Here is a 19,650-nt window from a genome sequence, read left to right on the forward strand (position 1 = left end):
TGGACGGAATGGATGTAGTCAAATACATCAAGGTGGTCCACACATTCAGGGGTCTCACCCACATCCACCAATGCCACACCCATGCACGCGGCATCGTGGGCCCATCTAGACCGACTGTTAATTAGAAAACTACATGGGTGTTGGACACCTGTCCAAAAGGACAACGTAATCGGAAGGTGGGCCACGGCTGTATAAGGACATCTATGTATACCATTCACAAGGGAAGACCATGAGGCCATTACTGTTAGCCGCCAAGCGGCTATAAAGTGAATGGATTGCACCATTCGCTTGCACACCAAAGCCACCCATGGAATTGCTACTCCAATGGCAAGCTCTAACTGGGCTTTTCACCTTTCTTCTTCTCTACAAACTATGTTTATCACGGGCTAAGGTTAAGAAGATTAATCTCAACGAGGCACCTGAGCCTTCCGGTGCATGGCCCATCATCGGTCACCTCCACCTAGTAGGTGGGCGTGAACCTGTCGCTAGGACTCTAGCAGCCATGGCCGATAAGTATGGCCCAACAATCATGCTTAGGCTTGGTAAGAACCGCACGCTCCTCGTGAGTAGTTGGGAAGTGGTAAAGGAGTGTTTCACCACCAACGACAAGGTTCTCGCTACACGTCCGGCTAGCGCTGCAGCGAAGCATTTTGGCTATGACTATGCCATGGTCGGCTTCGCCCCTTACGGACCATACTGGCGTGAGATTCGTAAGATCACCACACTAGAGATCCTCTCAAACCGACAGCTTGAATTGCTCAAGCACATCCGGGCCACGGAGATTGACACATGCGTAAAAGCGATATATAAGCTATGGGTGAAGAACCGGAAGGAAGCCGTTATGGTTGAGATGAAGCGATGGTTCGGGGACCTCACTTTCAACGTGTCTGTTATGATGGTTGCTAGGAAACGTTTTTTCGGTACTAATATTGCTGGTGATGAAGATGAGGCGAGGCAGTTCCGTCGTGCAATATCCGAATTTTTTCGTCTGACTGGGGTGTTTGTAGCGTCTGATGCACTTCCTTTCCTTAAGTGGATGGATTTGGGAGGGCATGAGCGGGCCATGAAGCGGACAGCTGAGGAGTTGGACGTTCTCATGACTGGCTGGTTGGAGGAGCATCGACGGAGGAGATCGTTGGGTGAGGCAGCCAGGAAGGACTTTATGGATGTGTTGCTTTCGATCATGGAGGATGCTAACATCTCTAGCTATGACCCAGATACGATCATCAAGGCCACTTCACTGGTATGTTCCTAAAGCAAAGGCGAAGCAGGGTTGCAACCAATGTGTTCCATAATGGTAACGGTGGCCGCAACTGTCACTATCATTATCTTTACGATACGGGGTATAATGGCTGTTACGGCCCCATAATGGCCGTTACGGTCTTTCTTTTTTTAATTTTTTTTTAATTAAAAAAACCTCTGAAAAACTTGTATCTACTCCTATAATGTTGATTAAAAAGTATAAAAAACCTATATATGTTCCGTGATAGACTATTACAAAGCTATTACGGCCTTTATAGGGGATGTAATGTACGGTTAACAACAATTATGAGTCGTTGTTTTCTATAACGACTGTTATGGCCGTTACAACCCCATAACATATAACGGTTGCCACTGTTACCTTTACATAACGGTTTTTTCGGCACACCATGGTTGTAACTGACTCTGCATGGGCCTCGCCCATGAATCTATGAAAATAGACGGGCTCTTGTTCATAACCTAACTTGCTGAGTTGGCATGGGTTGGGTTTGCTTAGACTTGTGTCCTTAGCTCTTGGGCTGCTCCTTCACATGCTTGGATAGACCCGTTATAACGTACACACCCTCGGTTCTACGCTAGAACTGAAAATACAACCCTTGAAAAAAAAAAAAAAAAACAAAACTCGGGAGTTTTAATACCCGGTCAAAGGATAGGAGTATTCATAGGCGGTGAAATCCCACTAAGGCCTGACTGTGTGGGGGGTAACAATCATTTTGGTAAGGCCATGCTATGGCAAAATTTGTTTGGCCCACGTGTGAAAGTAGTAAAGAATTTTTTTATGACCGTCACAGGTGGACTAGACCAGATCGTTACTACCACTAAAATTTGTTTGGCCCATGTGGCATAGCAGTAAAGGATTTTTTTATGAACGTCACAGGTGGACTAGACTAGATCCACGAAAATTTGTTTGGCCCACATGTGATAGCAGTAAAGGATTTTTTTTTATGAACGTGGACTCGACTAGATCGTTATGGCCACTAAAATTTGTTTGGCTCACTTGTGATAGCAGTAAGGATTTTTTTACGAACGTCACAGGTGGACTTGACTAGATCCACTAAAATTTGTTTGGCCCATGTGTGACAGCAGTAAAGGATTTTTTTAATGATCGTGGACTAGACTAGATCGTTACGGTCACTATAATTTGTTTGGCCCACGGGTGATAGCAGCAAGGATTTTTTTAATGAACGTGACGGGTGGCCTAGACTAGATCGTTACGGCCACTGAAATTTGTTTGGCCCATGTGTGATAACAGTAAACGATTTTTTTTTTATGAACGTGGACTGGACTAGATCGTTACGGCCACTAAAATTTGTTTGGCCCACTTGTGATAGCAGCAAGGATTTTTTTAATGAACATGACAGGTGGACTAGACTAGATCGTTACGGCCACTGAAATTTGTTTGGCCCATGTGTGATAACAGTAAATGATTTTTTTTTTATGAACGTGGACTGGACTAGATCGTTACTGCCACTAAAATTTGTTTGGCCCACTTGTGATAGCAGCAAGGATTTTTTTTATAAACATCACAGGTGGACTAGACTAGATCGTTGCGGCCACTGAAATTTGTTTGGCCCACGTGTGATAGCAGTAAAGGATTTTTTTATGAACGTAATAGGTGGATTAGACCAGATTGTTACGGCCACTAAAATTTGTTTGGCCCAAGTGGTCATAGAAGTAAAGGATTTTTATTTATTTATTTTTTAATGAACGTCTCTGGTGGACTAGACCAGATCGTTACGGCCACTCACTTATATGGGTTGGAGTAAAGGTATCATCCATCAAATGGTTCTGATAGTCTGATCGACGACAGGATTGTTTTTACCATTGATTTCGCTTAATCATCAACGGTCCTTTTTTGGATGGTCTAATATGGTATTTTGACTCAGCCAGCCATAAGGCCAGTCAGACCAACTCATTCGGTCCTGAGTCGCCACTTGCCCCATTGAGGTTGACTCGTCCAGAGTCGGACATATCTCGTAGGGACAGAGTCTGAGTTCACTCGGGCGAGTCAGCAATATAGATGCAAGAACAGAAATCATGCAGCACTGAGCTCATTAATGCATGAACAGATGGCAACCTAATCATCGACCCTGAACAAGGCCACAAGAAAACTAAACTCTAACAATGCAGGCTACCATTAATTGTACAGTTAATAATGTTTGATGGGTGTGATTTTTTTACTATGATCACAAGGAGCGGGCCATGGATTGGACGGCGATGATCTTAAAATATAGGTTTAACATATGGTCATTTATCTTTATAAATATTTCATTTTACTTAACAGTTTCATGTGATTATACTTCATAATGATCAAGTACTGTAAGATGATCACACTATCTTATCTTTCTTGAAGCTTGGAATTCCATTTTGTAGGCTATTATTCTTGGTGGGACAGACACTACTGCAGTAACACTCACGTGGGCCCTCTCCTTACTAATGAACAACCGCCACGTATTAAAGAAGGCTCAAGCTGAGCTGGACCTCCATGTCGGCAAGGACAGACATGCAGAGGAACCAGATATCAAGAACCTGGTGTACCTCCAAGCCATCGCCAAGGAGACTATGCGCCTGTACCCAGCGACCCCATTATCGGTGCCCCACGAGACCACAGAGGACTGCCACATAGGAGGCTTCTATGTCCCTGTAGGCACGCGGCTATTAACCAATATCTGGAAGCTCCATCGCGATCCACGTGTATGGTCGGACCCATTGGAGTTCCAGCCAGAACGGTTCCTCACTAGCCACGCGGACATAGATGTTAGGGGCCAGCATTTCAAGTATATCCCCTTCGGATCAGGTCGGCGAGCATGCCCAGGCATCTCGTTTGCTCTCCAAGTCTTACACTTGACACTGGCCCGCCTCATCCATGGCTTCGATCTGGCAACTCCCATGGATCAGCCAGTGGACATGACCGAGAGCATTGGTCTAACCATGCCCAAAGAGAATCTATTGGAAGTTCTCATCAGCCCACGCCTTTCCTCTAAGCTTTTTGAGTAGGATGGTGAGTGTATATATATATATATATAGAACCCAAATCATGTAGTTCCGTGCATGATCAAAGCCATTCTTCACATGGCCTCAGTCTTAAATATTCCCTGACAAATGAATGGTGAGTTGCTGGTTGGGAAAAAAAAGAAGAAGATGAATTGTACGTCTATGTTCAGTGAAAATTTCTGGCCTAACTGACATATGGGCCAGCTTGATTTCTGAGGTGCATGCTCGACGTGGGTGCCACCGAATGAATGGTCCAGCTCTCATGCACATGTGCGACGATGGCATCTGTGACGTCAGCAATTTGAGTCCGTGCAGCCTTTATATTTTACATCCTTTGATCTTCTTAGCAAAGCCCACGCGCATTCACAAATCAGCTCATGCAAATGCTACAACATATGCAAACGTGGCAGACAGCTGCAAAATCCAAGCCATCCAAAAGAAGATGCCGCTATAAATTCTCTATCCCAAGAATCAGGCCCATGGATTCAGCTGACATCCTTGTACTGGGACGCCAATTCCCTGTACAAGGATTCTGGATGGGGCCCACTGTGATGTTTGTGAAAAATCCTAACCTGTCTGTCTATTTTTCGAGCTCATTTTAGAGAATGAGATAAAAAATAAGGTGAATCTAAAACTTAAATGGGCTACACGAAAGAAAAATGTGGAGATTTAGTGACCACCAATGAAATATTTATATGGCCATAAAAGTTTTGTTTCCTTTTAAGTTTTTGGTGTTTTCAATTCACTGGGGGTGAAAATGACCTTATAAATGGTTTGGATGGCATATAAAGATTCAAGGAAAGTTTCAACAATAGGCACTCCTTTCTCACTGTTTCATCTTTTATCTTATGGCCCACTTGAGTTTCGGATCATCTTTATTTTTGGTCGCATGTCATGAAATAATTTCTAAAAACAAATGAACATGTTAAATTTCTCTCAAACATAACAGTGGGCCACATCCAGAATCCTTGCCCAGTAAGTTACCGTGAAATGCTTTCGCGTCCAGTAAAGACTTTGACATCTCTGACAACAGCGCGCAACCTAATCAAGTCCCCATCACAGCCACCTAACGTGACTAAAAGTTGCTTGGCCTCACCTGCCACCTCCCATTACAGCCACGTAAGCGGACTAAAACGTGATTACCTTATCTCCTTTCGGCCACATTCCCATCCATCGGTTCTCTAGTGGATGAGGTCGAGCCTCCCTTGTCTAAGCAAGGGCTTTGTGAGGCTCACCGTGATATATGAGCTCTATCTACGTTGGCCATCCATTTTTCTAAATCATTTCAATGTATGAGCCAAAAAAAATTAAAATAAAATAAAATTGAGACATATTCAAATCTCAAGCAGACCACACCATGGGAAGCAGTGGCAATAAAGATGCTGACGATTGAAACCTTCCTAAAGCCAACCATGTTGTTTATTTGCCATCAACATGAATATACAGACCTTAATGATCAGGGAAAACAGAAATACCGAATACCAAACTTCTCATCTCCCATGTTGGGTTTATAACCCAACTTCTTCTTGATGTGTGGCTGCAGCCACCGTAGAGAAAACTGAAACTTGAAGAAGAAGAGAACTTTAAAGAGAGAGTTGCGGCTGTATTTCTTATTAAGTAAAATCGTATTACATTGCTGCCTTTTATAGGCTTTCTTATTATGTAAAATGACTAATCTATCCCTGTCTAGATACATCCTAGGGGTAGCTAAAGAAAGAAAAAAAATTCAGAAAATATCTACTGTATATCTTCACCAGCTAGCAAACTAAACTTAGAAGAAATCTCACAGCTGGCATGCACAGCTAACTCAAAAGATACGTATACGGTTTTGGATTTACAAAAAATCCTCCACCGTATCCAACACTCCCCTTCAAACCAAAACCGGCTTCATTCCAAGCATTGATCTAAGTCTCCTGAATGTGTTAGTTGGCAATGCTTTGGTGAAGATATCTGCCACTTGCTCAGTGGTGTGACAGTATTCCAGCTTTACCAATTTCTGCTTTACTTGATCTCTAAGAAAGTGATATCTTGTGTCGATGTGCTTGCTCCTTCCATGCTGAACTGGATTTTTAGCAAGTTCGATTACCGACTTGTTGTCCACATATATAACAGTGGATTCCTCCTATAGATGCTTTAGTTCCTTTAGTAGATTCCTTAGCCAGATCGCCTCACATATAGTGGATGAAGCTGCTACGTACTCAGCTTCACATGTGGACAGGGCGACCACACTCTGCTTCTTTGAATTCCATATGAATGCTGTCGTTCCGAGATAGAATACATAGCCAGTGGTGCTCTTTCTCTCATCTTGGTCACCTCCCCATTCACTGTCTGAATATCCATACAGCATTGCTTCATCATTGTATGGATAAAAGAGACCGAATTCAATAGTCCCTTTGATATACCTCAGTACTCGTTTTGCAGCTAGCCAGTGTGACTCTTTTGGGCTTCCATATACTGGCTTAGAAGCCCAACACTGTAGACTATATCTGGCCTAGTGATTGTGAGGTACCTTAAGCTTCCGATTAGGCTCTTAAATAGGGTTGAGTCGACGTTTCTTCCTTCTCCATCTCTTGTGAGCTTCAGGCCTGTTGTTACAGGTGTATTTACGGCTTTACAGTCGACCATCTGAAACCTCTCAAAAAGTTCCTTTGTGTACTTCTTCTGAGATACGTAAATGCCGCCGACTTCTTGCTTCACTTCAATGCCCAAGAAGAAAGACATCAATCCACCATCAGTCATTTCGAACTCTTTGAACATAACCTGCTTGAATTCTTCAAACATCGCCTGACTGTTCCCAGTGAACAGCAGATCATCAACATATAAACAAGCGATAAGCATATCACCATGGGCATTCTTCTTTATGTAGACGGCATGCTCATACGGACATTTGACGAAACCATTCTCTTGAAGATAACCGTCGATTTGTGCATTCCATGCACGGGGAGCTTGCTTCAACTCATACAGGGCTTTCTTCAGCCGATACACCTTGTATTCCTCCCCTTGCATGACAAAGCCTTCAGGCTGGTCAACGTATACTTCTTCTTCGAGTATCCCATTTAGGAATGCAGATTTCACATCCAGTTGGTAAATCATTCAACTGTGATGAGCTGCAAGGGAGATAATCATTCTTACAGTGTCAAGGCGAGCAACTGGGGCGAAAACTTCTTCATAGTCTACCCCATATTTATGTTTATAACCTTTAGCTACGAGCCTTGCTTTATATCGTTCGATTTTACCATCGGCATTCCGCTTGATTTTGTACACCCATTTGAGACCAATGGTCTTCTGACTTTTGGGGAGTGAGGTCAACTCCCATGTTCGATTCTTCTCGATGGCATGAATCTCTTCTTCCATAGCGTTTCTCCAACATTCTTCATTTATAGCCTCCTTGAATGTGAGAGGCTTGTGGTCTGCATACAGGCAGAGTAAATTTACTTCCTCAGTTTCTGCATAGATGTCGTTGAGGCTTTTCATTTTAATAGGAGCCAAGGGTGAAGGAGAATCGGATAAAGATGTGCTGGATGAATTCTGATTTGATGAAGTACTTTCAAGAAAGATGGAGCGTACTCTTGGACTTCTGCAATCCGAAGGGGGTGATGTGGGTGTCTGCTCTTACTTCTCATGTCTCTCTTCTTCGTATTCTTCGACCTCGACCTGCTTTTTTTTGGCCGAGTTTTCCTCGTTCCATTTTTATGCTTCTTCCTCACAAAATACCACATCTCTACTCACCACCAGCTTATTGGTTAGTGGGTTGTAGAGCTTGTATGCCTTTGACTCTTCGCTGTAGTCGATGAAGATGCACTTCTCGCCACGACCATAAAACTTTTTCCTTCTTGCTTCTGGAACTTGAGTGTAGGTGACACACCCATAGATCTTAAGGTGTGCCACGCTCGGCTTGTATCCACTCCATGCTTCTTGCGGTGTCTGGAATCTGACACTCTTAGTTGGACACCTATTGAGCAGATAGACAGTACATGCAACTGCCGCTACCCAGAAATTCTTTGGCAGACTTTTCTCCTTCAGCATGGTCCTTGTCATATCAAGGATGGTGCGGTTCTTCCGTTCCGCAATTTCATTTTGTTGTGGCATGTACGCTGCAGTATGTTGTTGCTTAATGCCATGTTCCCTGCAATATTCTCAAAAAATATTTGAGGTGTACTCTTCACCTCTGTCAGATCGAAGGGTTTTGATTTTAAGACCACTTTCTTTTTCAACAAGGGCCTTAAAATTTTTAAAAAGTAAAAGCAGCAGACTTCTCTTTGATTACATACACCCATAATTTTCTACTGAAATCGTCAATGAAGGTAATAAAGTATTTATTACCTCCAAGAGAGATTAGATCTAATGGTCTATAGATATCAGTGTGAACCAACTGCAATGGTTCTCTTGCTCTTCGGGATACTCCACTTGGAAAGGAGTTCCTTTGTTGTTTCCCAAGTGTGCATGCCTCACACACATGTTCTGGAGCTTCAATAATAGGCAAGCCATGCACCATGCTTGATGAGGACAGAAGTTTTAGGCCACTGAAATTTAGATGACCAAAGCGAAGATGCCACATCCAGGAATCATTCTTTGCTTTTCCATAAAAACACTTCTCAAGCATTGTGTTTATATGGAGAGGAAACATACGATTCTTCGTCATCTGGACTTTTACAATCAAACGTCCATGTATATCTCTAATGGAAAGAGAAGAGTTCTCCATGTGTATGACATACCCTTTTTCGAGGAGTTGTCCGAGACTCAGTATGTTACTTTTCATGTTAGGCACGTAGTACACATTTGAGATATAGTTTGGAACACCATTCTTCTGAAAGATTTGGATTTTACCTTTACCTTTCGCAGGCGTTTTTGATGAGTCTCCAAACGTTACATCGCCATGAACTCCTTCTGTGAGTTCCACAAAGAGTTTCTTGTTGCCGCACATGTGATTACTTGCACCCGTATCGAGATACCATACATCCTGCTGATCACTACCTTTCTCTTGTGCAAGGAGAAGTGTGGAGCTTTCTTGTTCATGCCTGATGCTTCAATATAGTTGGATAGCTCGTCTTGAGTCACCGACTTGCTCCAGCAATCAGATGCATAGTGGCCAAGCTTGTTGCAGTTATAGCATTGGATGTTTTTTGTACTTCCTCGTCCACGCATAGATCTACCTCTACCATTTCCTCTTCCTTGGAAATTGGTATTTTTCTACTGGTTTTGGCCATGGCTTTGTTGGTATCCGCGCCCTCTGCCTCTTGCGCGATTGTTAGCAAAACGTTCACCATGTTGTGAACTTCCACGTCCACCATTGTTATTATTCAGAGTCAATCTTGACTCTAAAGCTTGTTCCATCGGCATGGAACTGGCATTCTTCTGCATTCGTTACTCATGAACTTGCAACGATCCCATCAACTCCTCAATGGAGAGTTTCTCAATATCTTTTGATTATTCGATCGTCACAACTACATGCACAAACTTGGTTGTGAGGGATCGAAGTATCTTTTCAATAACTCGGACATCTTTAATCTTTTCACCATTTCTTTTTAAATTATTGACAATTACAAGCAAATGTGAAAAATAATCAGTAATATTCTCACCTTCCTTCATGTGAGTCGCTTCAAACTCGGCTCTTAATGCTTAAAGGCGAACTCGCTTCACTCGATCTACCCCCTTGAAGATGGTGCCAAGGGTATCCCATGCTTGCTTGCTTGATATTACTTCGGCAATCTTTTCGAAGGTGGATTCATCTAACCCTTGATAGAGGAGAAACAAAGCCTTATTGTCTCTCTTCCTTTGATTTTTTAGAGTGATCTTTTCTTCATTGGTGACGGCGGCTTCTTCTTCCATAGTGGGTTATTCATACCCATCGGTGACGATCTCCCATAGTTCTTGTGACCCGAATAATGCCTTCATTTGGATGCACCATTTTTCATAGTTGTCCTTTGAAAACTTAGGAACCTGCGGTTGGATGGTGCTAGCCATCTTTTCTATTTTTTAAAGGATTGGCTGATTTTTTTTGAAAAGTGAAGGGAGATGGATGAAATAAAAAATCTGAATATTTTTTAAAACAGATTTTTTTTTGCTGAAATCTGATTTTTTGAAACCAGATTTTTTTGCTGTAATCTGAATTTTTTAAACAGATATGTGTTTGCTACAATCGGATTTTTTTGAAAACAGATTTTTTTTTTTGTTTGCTGCAATCAGATTTTTTCAAAACAGATTTTTTTTCTGCAATCTGATTTTTGAAAACAAATTATTTTTTTTGCAATTTGATTTTTTTGAAACAACTTTTTTTTTTTTTGCTGCAATTTGATTTTTGAAAACAGATTTTTTTGAAAAAACAGGGAGTGCAGGACCTCCTTCTCATGACAGATTTGTCTTGGGTATTGCAGACCCAAAACAGGTAGTGTAGAAACAGATTTTTTTTTTTAAAAAAAACAGGGAGTGCAGGACCTCCTTCTCACGACAGATTTGTCTTGGGTATTGCAGACCCAAAACAGGTAGTGCAGAACCTCCTTCTTACGGCTGATTTATCTTGGGTATTGCAGACCCAAAACAGGTGGTACAAGACCTCCTTCTCACGGCTGATGAGGCCCAAGGATCAGTAGCTCTGATACCACTTTGTTGGGTTTATAACCCAACTTCTTCCTGATGTGTGGTTGCAGCCACTGTAGAGAAAACTGAAACTTGAAGAAGAAGAGAACTTTGAAGAGAGAACTGCTATTGTATTTCTTATTAAATAAAATCGTATTACACTGTTGCCTTTTATAGGCTTTCTTATTATGTAAAATGACTAATCTATCCCTGTCTAGATACATCCTAGGGGTAGCTAAAGAAAGAAAAAAAATTCAGAAAATATCTACTGTATATCTTCACCAGCTAGCAAACTAAACTTAGAAGAAATCTCACAGCTAGCATGCACAACTAGCTCAAAAGATACGTATACGGTCTTGGATTTGCAAAAAATCCTCCACCGTATCCAACATCCCAATGGGTGCTGTCCACTTGAGTTTCGATCTACCTTATTTTGAGCTGATATATACCTTAAATTATCTGGAAAATTAGATAGACGACCTGGATAAAACTCATACATCTTAACGGGCCAACAAAGTGCCTGCTTCAACCGAGTCTATCCAGGTGGGCAGGATATAATCTGCTTCATTTGGTTTTGCTTGTCCAGTCTGGATTCCAATTGCCTAGTGACTAACTCTACCCTGTAGCATACAAGAAAATTCTATAGGCTTCATTGTGATGAATGTGTCTTATACATGCAGTACATCCGTTTTATGAACTCAGTTCAGGGCATGAGCCAAAAATTTAAGCATATTCAAAGCTCAAGTGGCCCACACCATAAGAAAACGAGGGATAATGACACCTACCATTGAAACCTTCTCAGGGCCCACAGTGATGTTTATTTATCATTCAACCTGCTCGTAAGGTTACACATGCACGGATAAAAGAAAACAAAAATATCAGCTTCATCCAAAAATTGTGGTCACAAAGAAGTTTTCACTGGTAGTGTTTACACCCGTCCTGGTGTGTCCACATGGATCAATAAAATGTTGCCACATGTTAGCACTAATTACTAAATGAATGATGAAATTCTAATCGCATATCGAGGATATCTTTTTCCCACACCCTTTAATAACACGTCACCTATAAAAAAAAAAAGCACAAAATTGTACGTATGTTTGTAAATAAGACACTGTGATGAGTGACACATAGCCCTAGCATGAGTGGCACGTGCGATCGAAGCAATGTGCCTGACAAGTCCATAAAGACTCAATGAGATAGGGATCGGATCTCAAACTGGATATGCATCTCACATTATCTTGCCAAATTTGAAGATCCCCCAAGAGACTATTGATGCTCTTGCGGCGATTATGAAGACATTGTGAGGAATCTAGATCTAATGAGACTGATATTGCAACATCCATGAATCTCTGCAATCATACTAGTAAGAAGATATGGATACGGTTTGATACCGTGACCTTCAAAGATCTCTTTGGCTAGATTGGGAAGATTGAAAAATGATTTCGCACCAGAATCGTCAAGGATCCTAGACCAATAAGGAAACCCATCGAGGGTTTGCCACCACCCGAGCTATATATAAGGAGCACGCAATGAAGAGCTTAAGGCACATGATAAACACAATTACTCTATATAGCACAATACTGCTTGGCTTAAATTAGTCCATCCACTTCTGTCCAACCACACTGTAGAACGTTCAGAGTTTAGGTTAGCTTAAATCGCTACTATGTAGCATCATTGCAACAATATGCTTACGAGTAGTATAAATTATATCCGCAACTTAACATCATTTGATCCTAGATTAACCGAATTCTTACTTGGAAGTTCAAACCACCAGTCACATCCTGCTGACCATCGGCCTCTATTATTTATCCACGCAGGCGATCACAAGTCTTTATCTTTCGTTTCTCTAATTACTTTGTTAATCTGCAAATTGTACCAAGCTTCAAATACATATTAATTATAAAATCAATATGTTATCCTTTCAATTTTAATTATTTTTATCTATCATCGCTTTTTGAGAAATACAAGGCCGGCAATCATCATTGAGAGAAAAGTTATAAATCCAAAGCAAAAAGAATCCATTAAAAAAGGACTAACCCCTACCTCTCTAAATTGTCTAATCGTTGTAGCAATTAGTGACTGAGAAAGCGGCCAATCTCACGAATTCAGTCTTAATCGGTTCATCTCAACTCTAGGGACACCAGCATTCAATTGAACTCAAGTCGAGTACGACTCTAACACACCCACACTTTCCTAATCACACACGTTTGACTAAATACAGGCCTTCATTAACATGTGTGGCCTCATGTTTAATTGAATAACACAAGTAGGTATGCATTCAATTCCCACTATTTCTTATGGTATGGCCCACTTAAGCTTTAGATATGCCTAGTAAAATGGATAGATGGCATGGATAAGACACACACACCATGGTGACCCCCACAGAGTTTGCTCGCTTTAGTTACAAAGACAACAATCGGGGTCAGTGCATTCCACTTTTTGTAGAGGTCGGTCACCGATTGCATACAACCCGACTGCAAGTGTTTCCACAGTCTGAAACTAGGTGGGACTATATTGTGATTATTTAAAAAATAAAAAATAAAAGAAATCCACCTCATCCAACCATTTTGCTAGCTCATGTTAGGGCATGAGCCCAAAAACAAGGCAAATCCAAAACTCAAATGGGCCACCTAACAAAAAAAAGGAGGGAAATGCCCGTTGAAACCTTTGAAGGATATAAAACTCAAGTGGCCACTCAAACTGTTCACAAGCTCATACTCACTTGGATGAATCAAAAACACAGAAGAAAAATCCTTATACAAAACTTTTGTAGCCCTGTAAATGTTTCAACGAATGGTGTTCAAATCCCTACTATTTCTTGTGGTGTGGCTCACTTCACTTTTGGATTTGCCTCATTTTTAGCGGTGGCCATAAAAAATGCCAGTAAAAAGGTGTGACTGCCGGTAAAAGATACAGCGATGCCGCCCTTTAGCGGCACATGTCCAACTGCTGGTAATTCTTATACTGGCAGTTTTTTGGACTTTTAGGGAGAGTGAGTAAATGTAGAGAGCCCAAATCATGTCGTTGCATGCATGATCAAAGCCATTCATCACATGGGCCTGTCTTAAACATTTCCTGATAAATTGGTGAGTGGCTGGTTAGAAAAAAAAAATGATGAGTTGTCTATGCTCAATGAAATTGTTTTGCCTACCTGATAAATGGGCCAGCTGGATTTCTGAACAAGGGAATGTTCAATATGGGTACCACCAAATGAATGGTCCAGATCTCACGTACATGTAAGATGATGGCATCATCAATGCTACATCTCACATTATATACCAAGGCTGTGAAGCGGGTTATAAACCTTTCCTTATAATAAATATTTCTTACGAAGTGTGCTATGTCATTCTCTTGTATACATATTTATAGGTTCTTATGAAATGTGCAATGTCATTCTCTAGTATATATTTTCGGACAAGGGGGACACCCAATTATTTAGATGATCCAACTGGTGTTCTTGTCTTTTTAAAGAACTTTTGAGGCAAAAATCAGCCTTATCGGCTCATCAAGTGGGCCATGCCATTAAAAATAAATAAATTTGAGGGCCACCAACATCATACAAAGTACGCATGTGACTCACATAGTTTTGGATATCATAAGCACATGATACTTTGGAAAGTATTTGCAAGATGGTGCACAGCTAGCAGACATAGTTTCTTTTTTTTTTTTTTTTCTTTTTTTTGTAAAAAGAAAGGTGGGAGTACACCACCTGTAATTTTGATGATGAAACAAAAGGTTAGGCTCACAGGATTGGCTTGGATTTGGTTGGGCTCACAAGATGGGCTTGGAATTGCTTCGACTCATCCAAGCCCATTGCATCCCATGATCTACATCCTTAGCCAGACTTTAGACTTTCTTCTATTTGGATCGTTGAAATTGAAAAGCAACAATTAATTTCACTGGGAATAACAGTTAAAAGAAATATTGGTAGAAATGAAACACTATTTCTGATATTGTTTGTTTCAGTACCGATTTTTCTGAGAAAATTGGTCTAATTTTCCATTTTATTTTGGCAGACCACCTCATTTTCACAAAAAAAGAATTGGTATACATGTCAATAAATATCCTTGACCAATGGCATATCTTTTATTGCCGCATATTTGACAAACTTGTTTAGGATAAATAGTAGTGGACCGCACATGGTTAAGATCATATAACAATGGGGCCATATGGAAATAGAAATCGTTAAGATAGACTAACAATGAGACCCAGATGGTTAAGAACATCCTGCTGCAGACTCCACATGTAACTAAATATGGTTATGATTGACTAGTAATGGACCCACGATCGTCTACAATGGCCCTGCACGGAAATAGATATGGTTATCTTCAATTAATTACAATGGCATATATGGTTAGGATTACGTAATTATATGCCCGCATGAAAATACAAATGGCTAGCATCACAAGCAAAATGGGCTCGCATTGTTAGGATCATCTAATGATAGGCTTTAAATGTTTATATGATCAACTAGCAATAGGCTCATTGTTTACACTTGGTCTAACACAATTCACGTTGTCTAGTGAGAAGCCATCACGTTTCAGCACACTTGTACAAATGGCAGGAGGTAAATTTACTCGCATTAGGGGAGTTTGTCAACACTTATCTGTCAGCGACATGTAGCATGTTAAAAGCAACCTCACTCAGTTATACGCATGTCCATTGGAAAAAAGGCGAGCGTTATTCATAAGGCATGTGACCGATGCACGAGCCATACTGTAACCCTTGCGTATGTAGGAAGTTTTCAAAGTTCTGCCAATAGTAGATATTTTTTACAATATGTCTTACGCACAACATTGTCTACACCCCATTCAGAGGCTGTCAAACTGATCAAAATACTCAGTCCAACTTAGTTAATCCCGTCAACCCAACCAACCACAATCAAGCTCAACTTTAGGCTCATGTCTAAGCCCAGTTCAAGCCCATACCTAGGCCCACTAGCACTTGGGACCGCAATAAGGAAAAATCAAGACAAATATGGGTAATACACCACCCTAGTAGCTCACCTGTGAAAAATGGAGAGGATCCATGTGGTGGGGTGGTGATGTTAGTTGGAATTCTTGGTAAGTGCATTAGCGGGGTAAAAGACACCGCTGCTCTCACCCTTAGCCAAAATTATGCCCTATGCTATCGATCCAACCTCCTACATTGCGCCATGTGATAGCAAGCAATCTAAGCCTTTGAAACCTCATTTACTGTTCGACTTCTCAGGATTTTCCCAAAAAATTAGCCCAAGACCCTATCAATACCTCTTCACATTTTATTTTCAAATATTCTCTTAACCTTTTAACATTTACAAGTGAGCTTAAGGAAGAGTAGAGTAAGAGACGGAGAGTGGAAGAGTGGGATCTAGCCCACCCATCCAATAAAGAAGAGTGAGTGTAAGTGAGGGAGCCTTTCTAACCTTAGGCTAGCCTTACCCAACCAACCTTTAGCCACCTAAGTACCCTGAAAGACCAACCTAAGCCACCTCAGTCGGTTCTTGCAACAAGTCCATCCACCCACTTACCCGACTCTAATCAAGCTTCATTCAATACTTCCATCAACATCATACATCATTCTCTCTACTCCAACCTCCCTACTAGTCTAGTTGGTCTAAGCGTATGCTATGCTGCTCGATGGTGTACTGGATCTTGCCCATTAAAAACTCAGATTGACTAAGCCTTGATCACTTCTTCAAGTGGGCAAATCATGGTAGATTTATCTGACGTGGGCTATTGCTTGTTGTAGGCATCACATCATCACATGTCATTGCATAAACATTTGCATCATCAATATGCGTGAGTTAATCTCAATCCCTGATAGTTTATTTAGTCATGCAAAGACCGTACAATTGTACATGCCAAGAGGGTGCCTAACACCTTTCCTCTTTATAACTGTGGTCTCGTATCCAAAAATTTTTGTCGCAAATCAATAGTCCATTTTAGGACAAAGAATCATCCAATTCCTTCTCCTAAGGTTTCTAATTAAAGTGTATGGCTGATTGTGTAAATCTGATTAACTGGCTAGTGGAGACTCTAGTAAAATATAATACACAATGCCCCCTACACACCAGCGAAAGCCCTTCAAAAGGCGCATGTGAGTGTGATCTAGCATCCCTAGCATGTCGACTTTATTGGGGATATGCTAGTTTCATCAACCACGATCCGACTTGAAAAATAAGACTTCACATATTTTCAGGGATTTCAGTTCTAGCACACTTACATTTGCACCTAGCATTCATCCCAACCTCCAAAATACCAAAAAAAAAAAAAAAAAAAAAAAAAAAGAAGAAGAAGAAGAAAATGCAAAACCCAAAAATCAAAACCATTGCGCCCGTCCAAGCTAAACGCCCTCGAACAAACCCCTTTTTCCGCGGTCCAATTCACACATGATCTCGAACAACTATGGCTAACCATTTAGAAAAAGCTTACCCCTTCCCCACTCGCGATATGCCGGAAGTCGACCCTACACAACTACTGCCAACAGAAATCGTGCCAACCTCATGCATCGAGGAGTTGGCACGACACATGAGACCGATGCAGGAAATGCTTCTCTGGCTCATGCAAGCCCAAGCAACACACGAGGGCGATGCAGGAAATGCTTCTCCGGCTCATGCAAGCACAAGCCACATCGGTCAACAACTAGGCTAGCCCAGCACCACAATAACAACCTCCAGCTCTAACACTCATCCCAACATCTAGTTCAGTTCAACCATAGCCGTCAAACTCTGCACAGGACATCCAGCACCAACAAGGGTAACCCTTAACCTTAGGACATTTCTTTCAGTATCCTCCTGCAAATGGGAGTCAATCTTAAACCAATAATGCAGTTGGGATTCCTGGTTAATTTCTAGTAGTGGCGGCTTCCCCGAAAGAAAGCTAGGGGCAGGTTGTAGCGGATGCCCTCAGCAGGGGTCAGTATAGAGCCCAATTCAATCAACAGGCAGTGGTGGATACCCGCACCATGGGCCACTTCCTAATCACTCAGTATTCCTTGACTAGGAGTGCCTTTCAATTCCAATAATTTCCTACAACCAAGAACATATATATTCCAGCAAGCTCTTCCCTCACAGGAGCCATATGGTTAAAGAAGTCGACTACTATACTAAATAAGTTGAATATGCCTTGTCGCAAGAGATACCATTCCCTCAACCTAGCAGATAGGAAATAGGCAAGCTGCGGGAGCAGCTCAAAGCAATGCAAAACTAATAACTTCACAAGTACAAGGGAGTAGATCTTCCCTCTACCAATTTTAGGAACTTATATCCATACCCAGACGTACAAGTGCCTCAAAACTTTAAGGTACCTAATTATTCAAGAGATATGCCGGTCGCAGCTACTCCACGACACACCAAAAGGCTTTTTGTGGGGAGCTCAATGCAATGACACTGACTTCAGCCATACAAGGAGCATCCCACAATAGTCCAATTTGGGAACCAGTGGTCCTAGATGGGGCCTTCTCAGCCTCCTAGGAAGGGGCAGCCCGAACCTGTCATTTTTTAAGGGCATTCCCTACTCCTGAACATATAGACCTACAAGGAGCACCTCCTTTTCTGCCTCATGGATTGGACCATGCCAGGAGGATCCCTGATCAACAGCCAACACCGAGGAATCGATTTTCATTCCCGGTGTTTCTTCCAATATATAGGCCCTCTTGCCCCCAGGTGACCGACCCAGAAAACAGACCATAATCATCTATAAGGACGAACCTAGAAAAATTCCATATAACACGGGCAAGATAGTAGTCCTACAGGTGAGATCCCCATACGCCGAACAACAAACCTCCGAATCCTTGACGGCATGAGTTCCTGAGGAGCTACTAGTTCCGGAAAGGAGAGTGGCTCCCTCCTACAATTCAGCTCATGCAAATGCTACCACATATGCAATCTTGGCAGACAGGTGCAAAATCCAAACCATCCAAAGGTAGGATGCCGCTATAAATTCTGTCTCAAGAATCAAGTTGGTCCGCTATCTAATCCATCAAATTCTTTCTAATATTACCATCAAATAATTTCTGATATTATGGTACACCTAATGAATAGACCACCTTTATCATTGTGAGGCCCACCTAATGAATGGCTTAGATATTTCATCTGTCTGCCACGCTGGTATATGCGATTGGTGTGTGCTGACTTCTACACAGCGTGTGGGCTTGACAAAGCTGTGGTGCAAAACGACGGAAGCGGATTAGGTACTGACAATGTAAGTCGCCAATTGGCCTCTGAAGTGACGTCATCAAGCTCTGTGTGCCCTACCATGATGTATGTCTTGTATCCATACCGTCCATCCATTTGGAGAGATCATTTTATGGCTTGAGCCAAAGAATGAGGCAGATCTAAAGCTCAAATGGACCCACCAAAGAAAACAGTGGGGCAGTGACACTCACCGTTGAAACATTCCTAGGGCATATCATGATGTATTTTTGAGATCCAATCTGCTCAAAAGTTAACATATAGATAGATGAAGGGAAAACACAAGTATCATCTTGATTAAAACTTCTGTGGGTCCTAAGAAGTTTTGAACGGTGAGTGTCTTTGTCTCCACTGTTTTCTATGCTGGGGTCGACTTGAGCTGGGGATCTGCCTCATTCTTTGGCTCATGACTTAAAATAATCTCTTCAAATGGATGGTCGGCGTAGATATAACACATACATCATGGTAGGTCCCACAGAACTTGGTGACGTCACTTCAGTTGCCAATTGGCTACTGACTTTGTCAGTATCTAATCTGCGCCCAAACCGACATGGTTACGTCACCTGGTAAATATTTGCCAAGATCGTAATCCAAAATATCCTAACAGTTGAAAAAAATTAATAATAAATATGTGGACGTCTTTGTCT

The 19,650-nt window shown here is 41.6% G+C and overlaps 1 protein-coding gene across 1 annotated transcript; it reads left to right on the forward strand.

Moving 5' to 3' along the window:
* Nucleotides 1–307: 307 nt before the first annotated feature.
* LOC131228921 (cytochrome P450 CYP82D47-like) lies at nucleotides 308–4,266 on the forward strand. Its single transcript, XM_058224758.1, has 2 exons — nucleotides 308–1,243; nucleotides 3,634–4,266. Exons 1-2 carry the CDS (start codon nucleotides 308–310, stop codon nucleotides 4,255–4,257), a joined length of 1,560 nt encoding a protein of 519 aa, XP_058080741.1. The 3' UTR covers nucleotides 4,258–4,266.
* The last annotated feature ends 15,384 nt before the right edge of the window (nucleotides 4,267–19,650 follow it).

The sequence above is a fragment of the Magnolia sinica genome, chromosome 16 (assembly GCF_029962835.1).
Source record: "Magnolia sinica isolate HGM2019 chromosome 16, MsV1, whole genome shotgun sequence".
In the NCBI taxonomy this organism is placed as follows: Eukaryota; Viridiplantae; Streptophyta; class Magnoliopsida; order Magnoliales; family Magnoliaceae; genus Magnolia; species Magnolia sinica.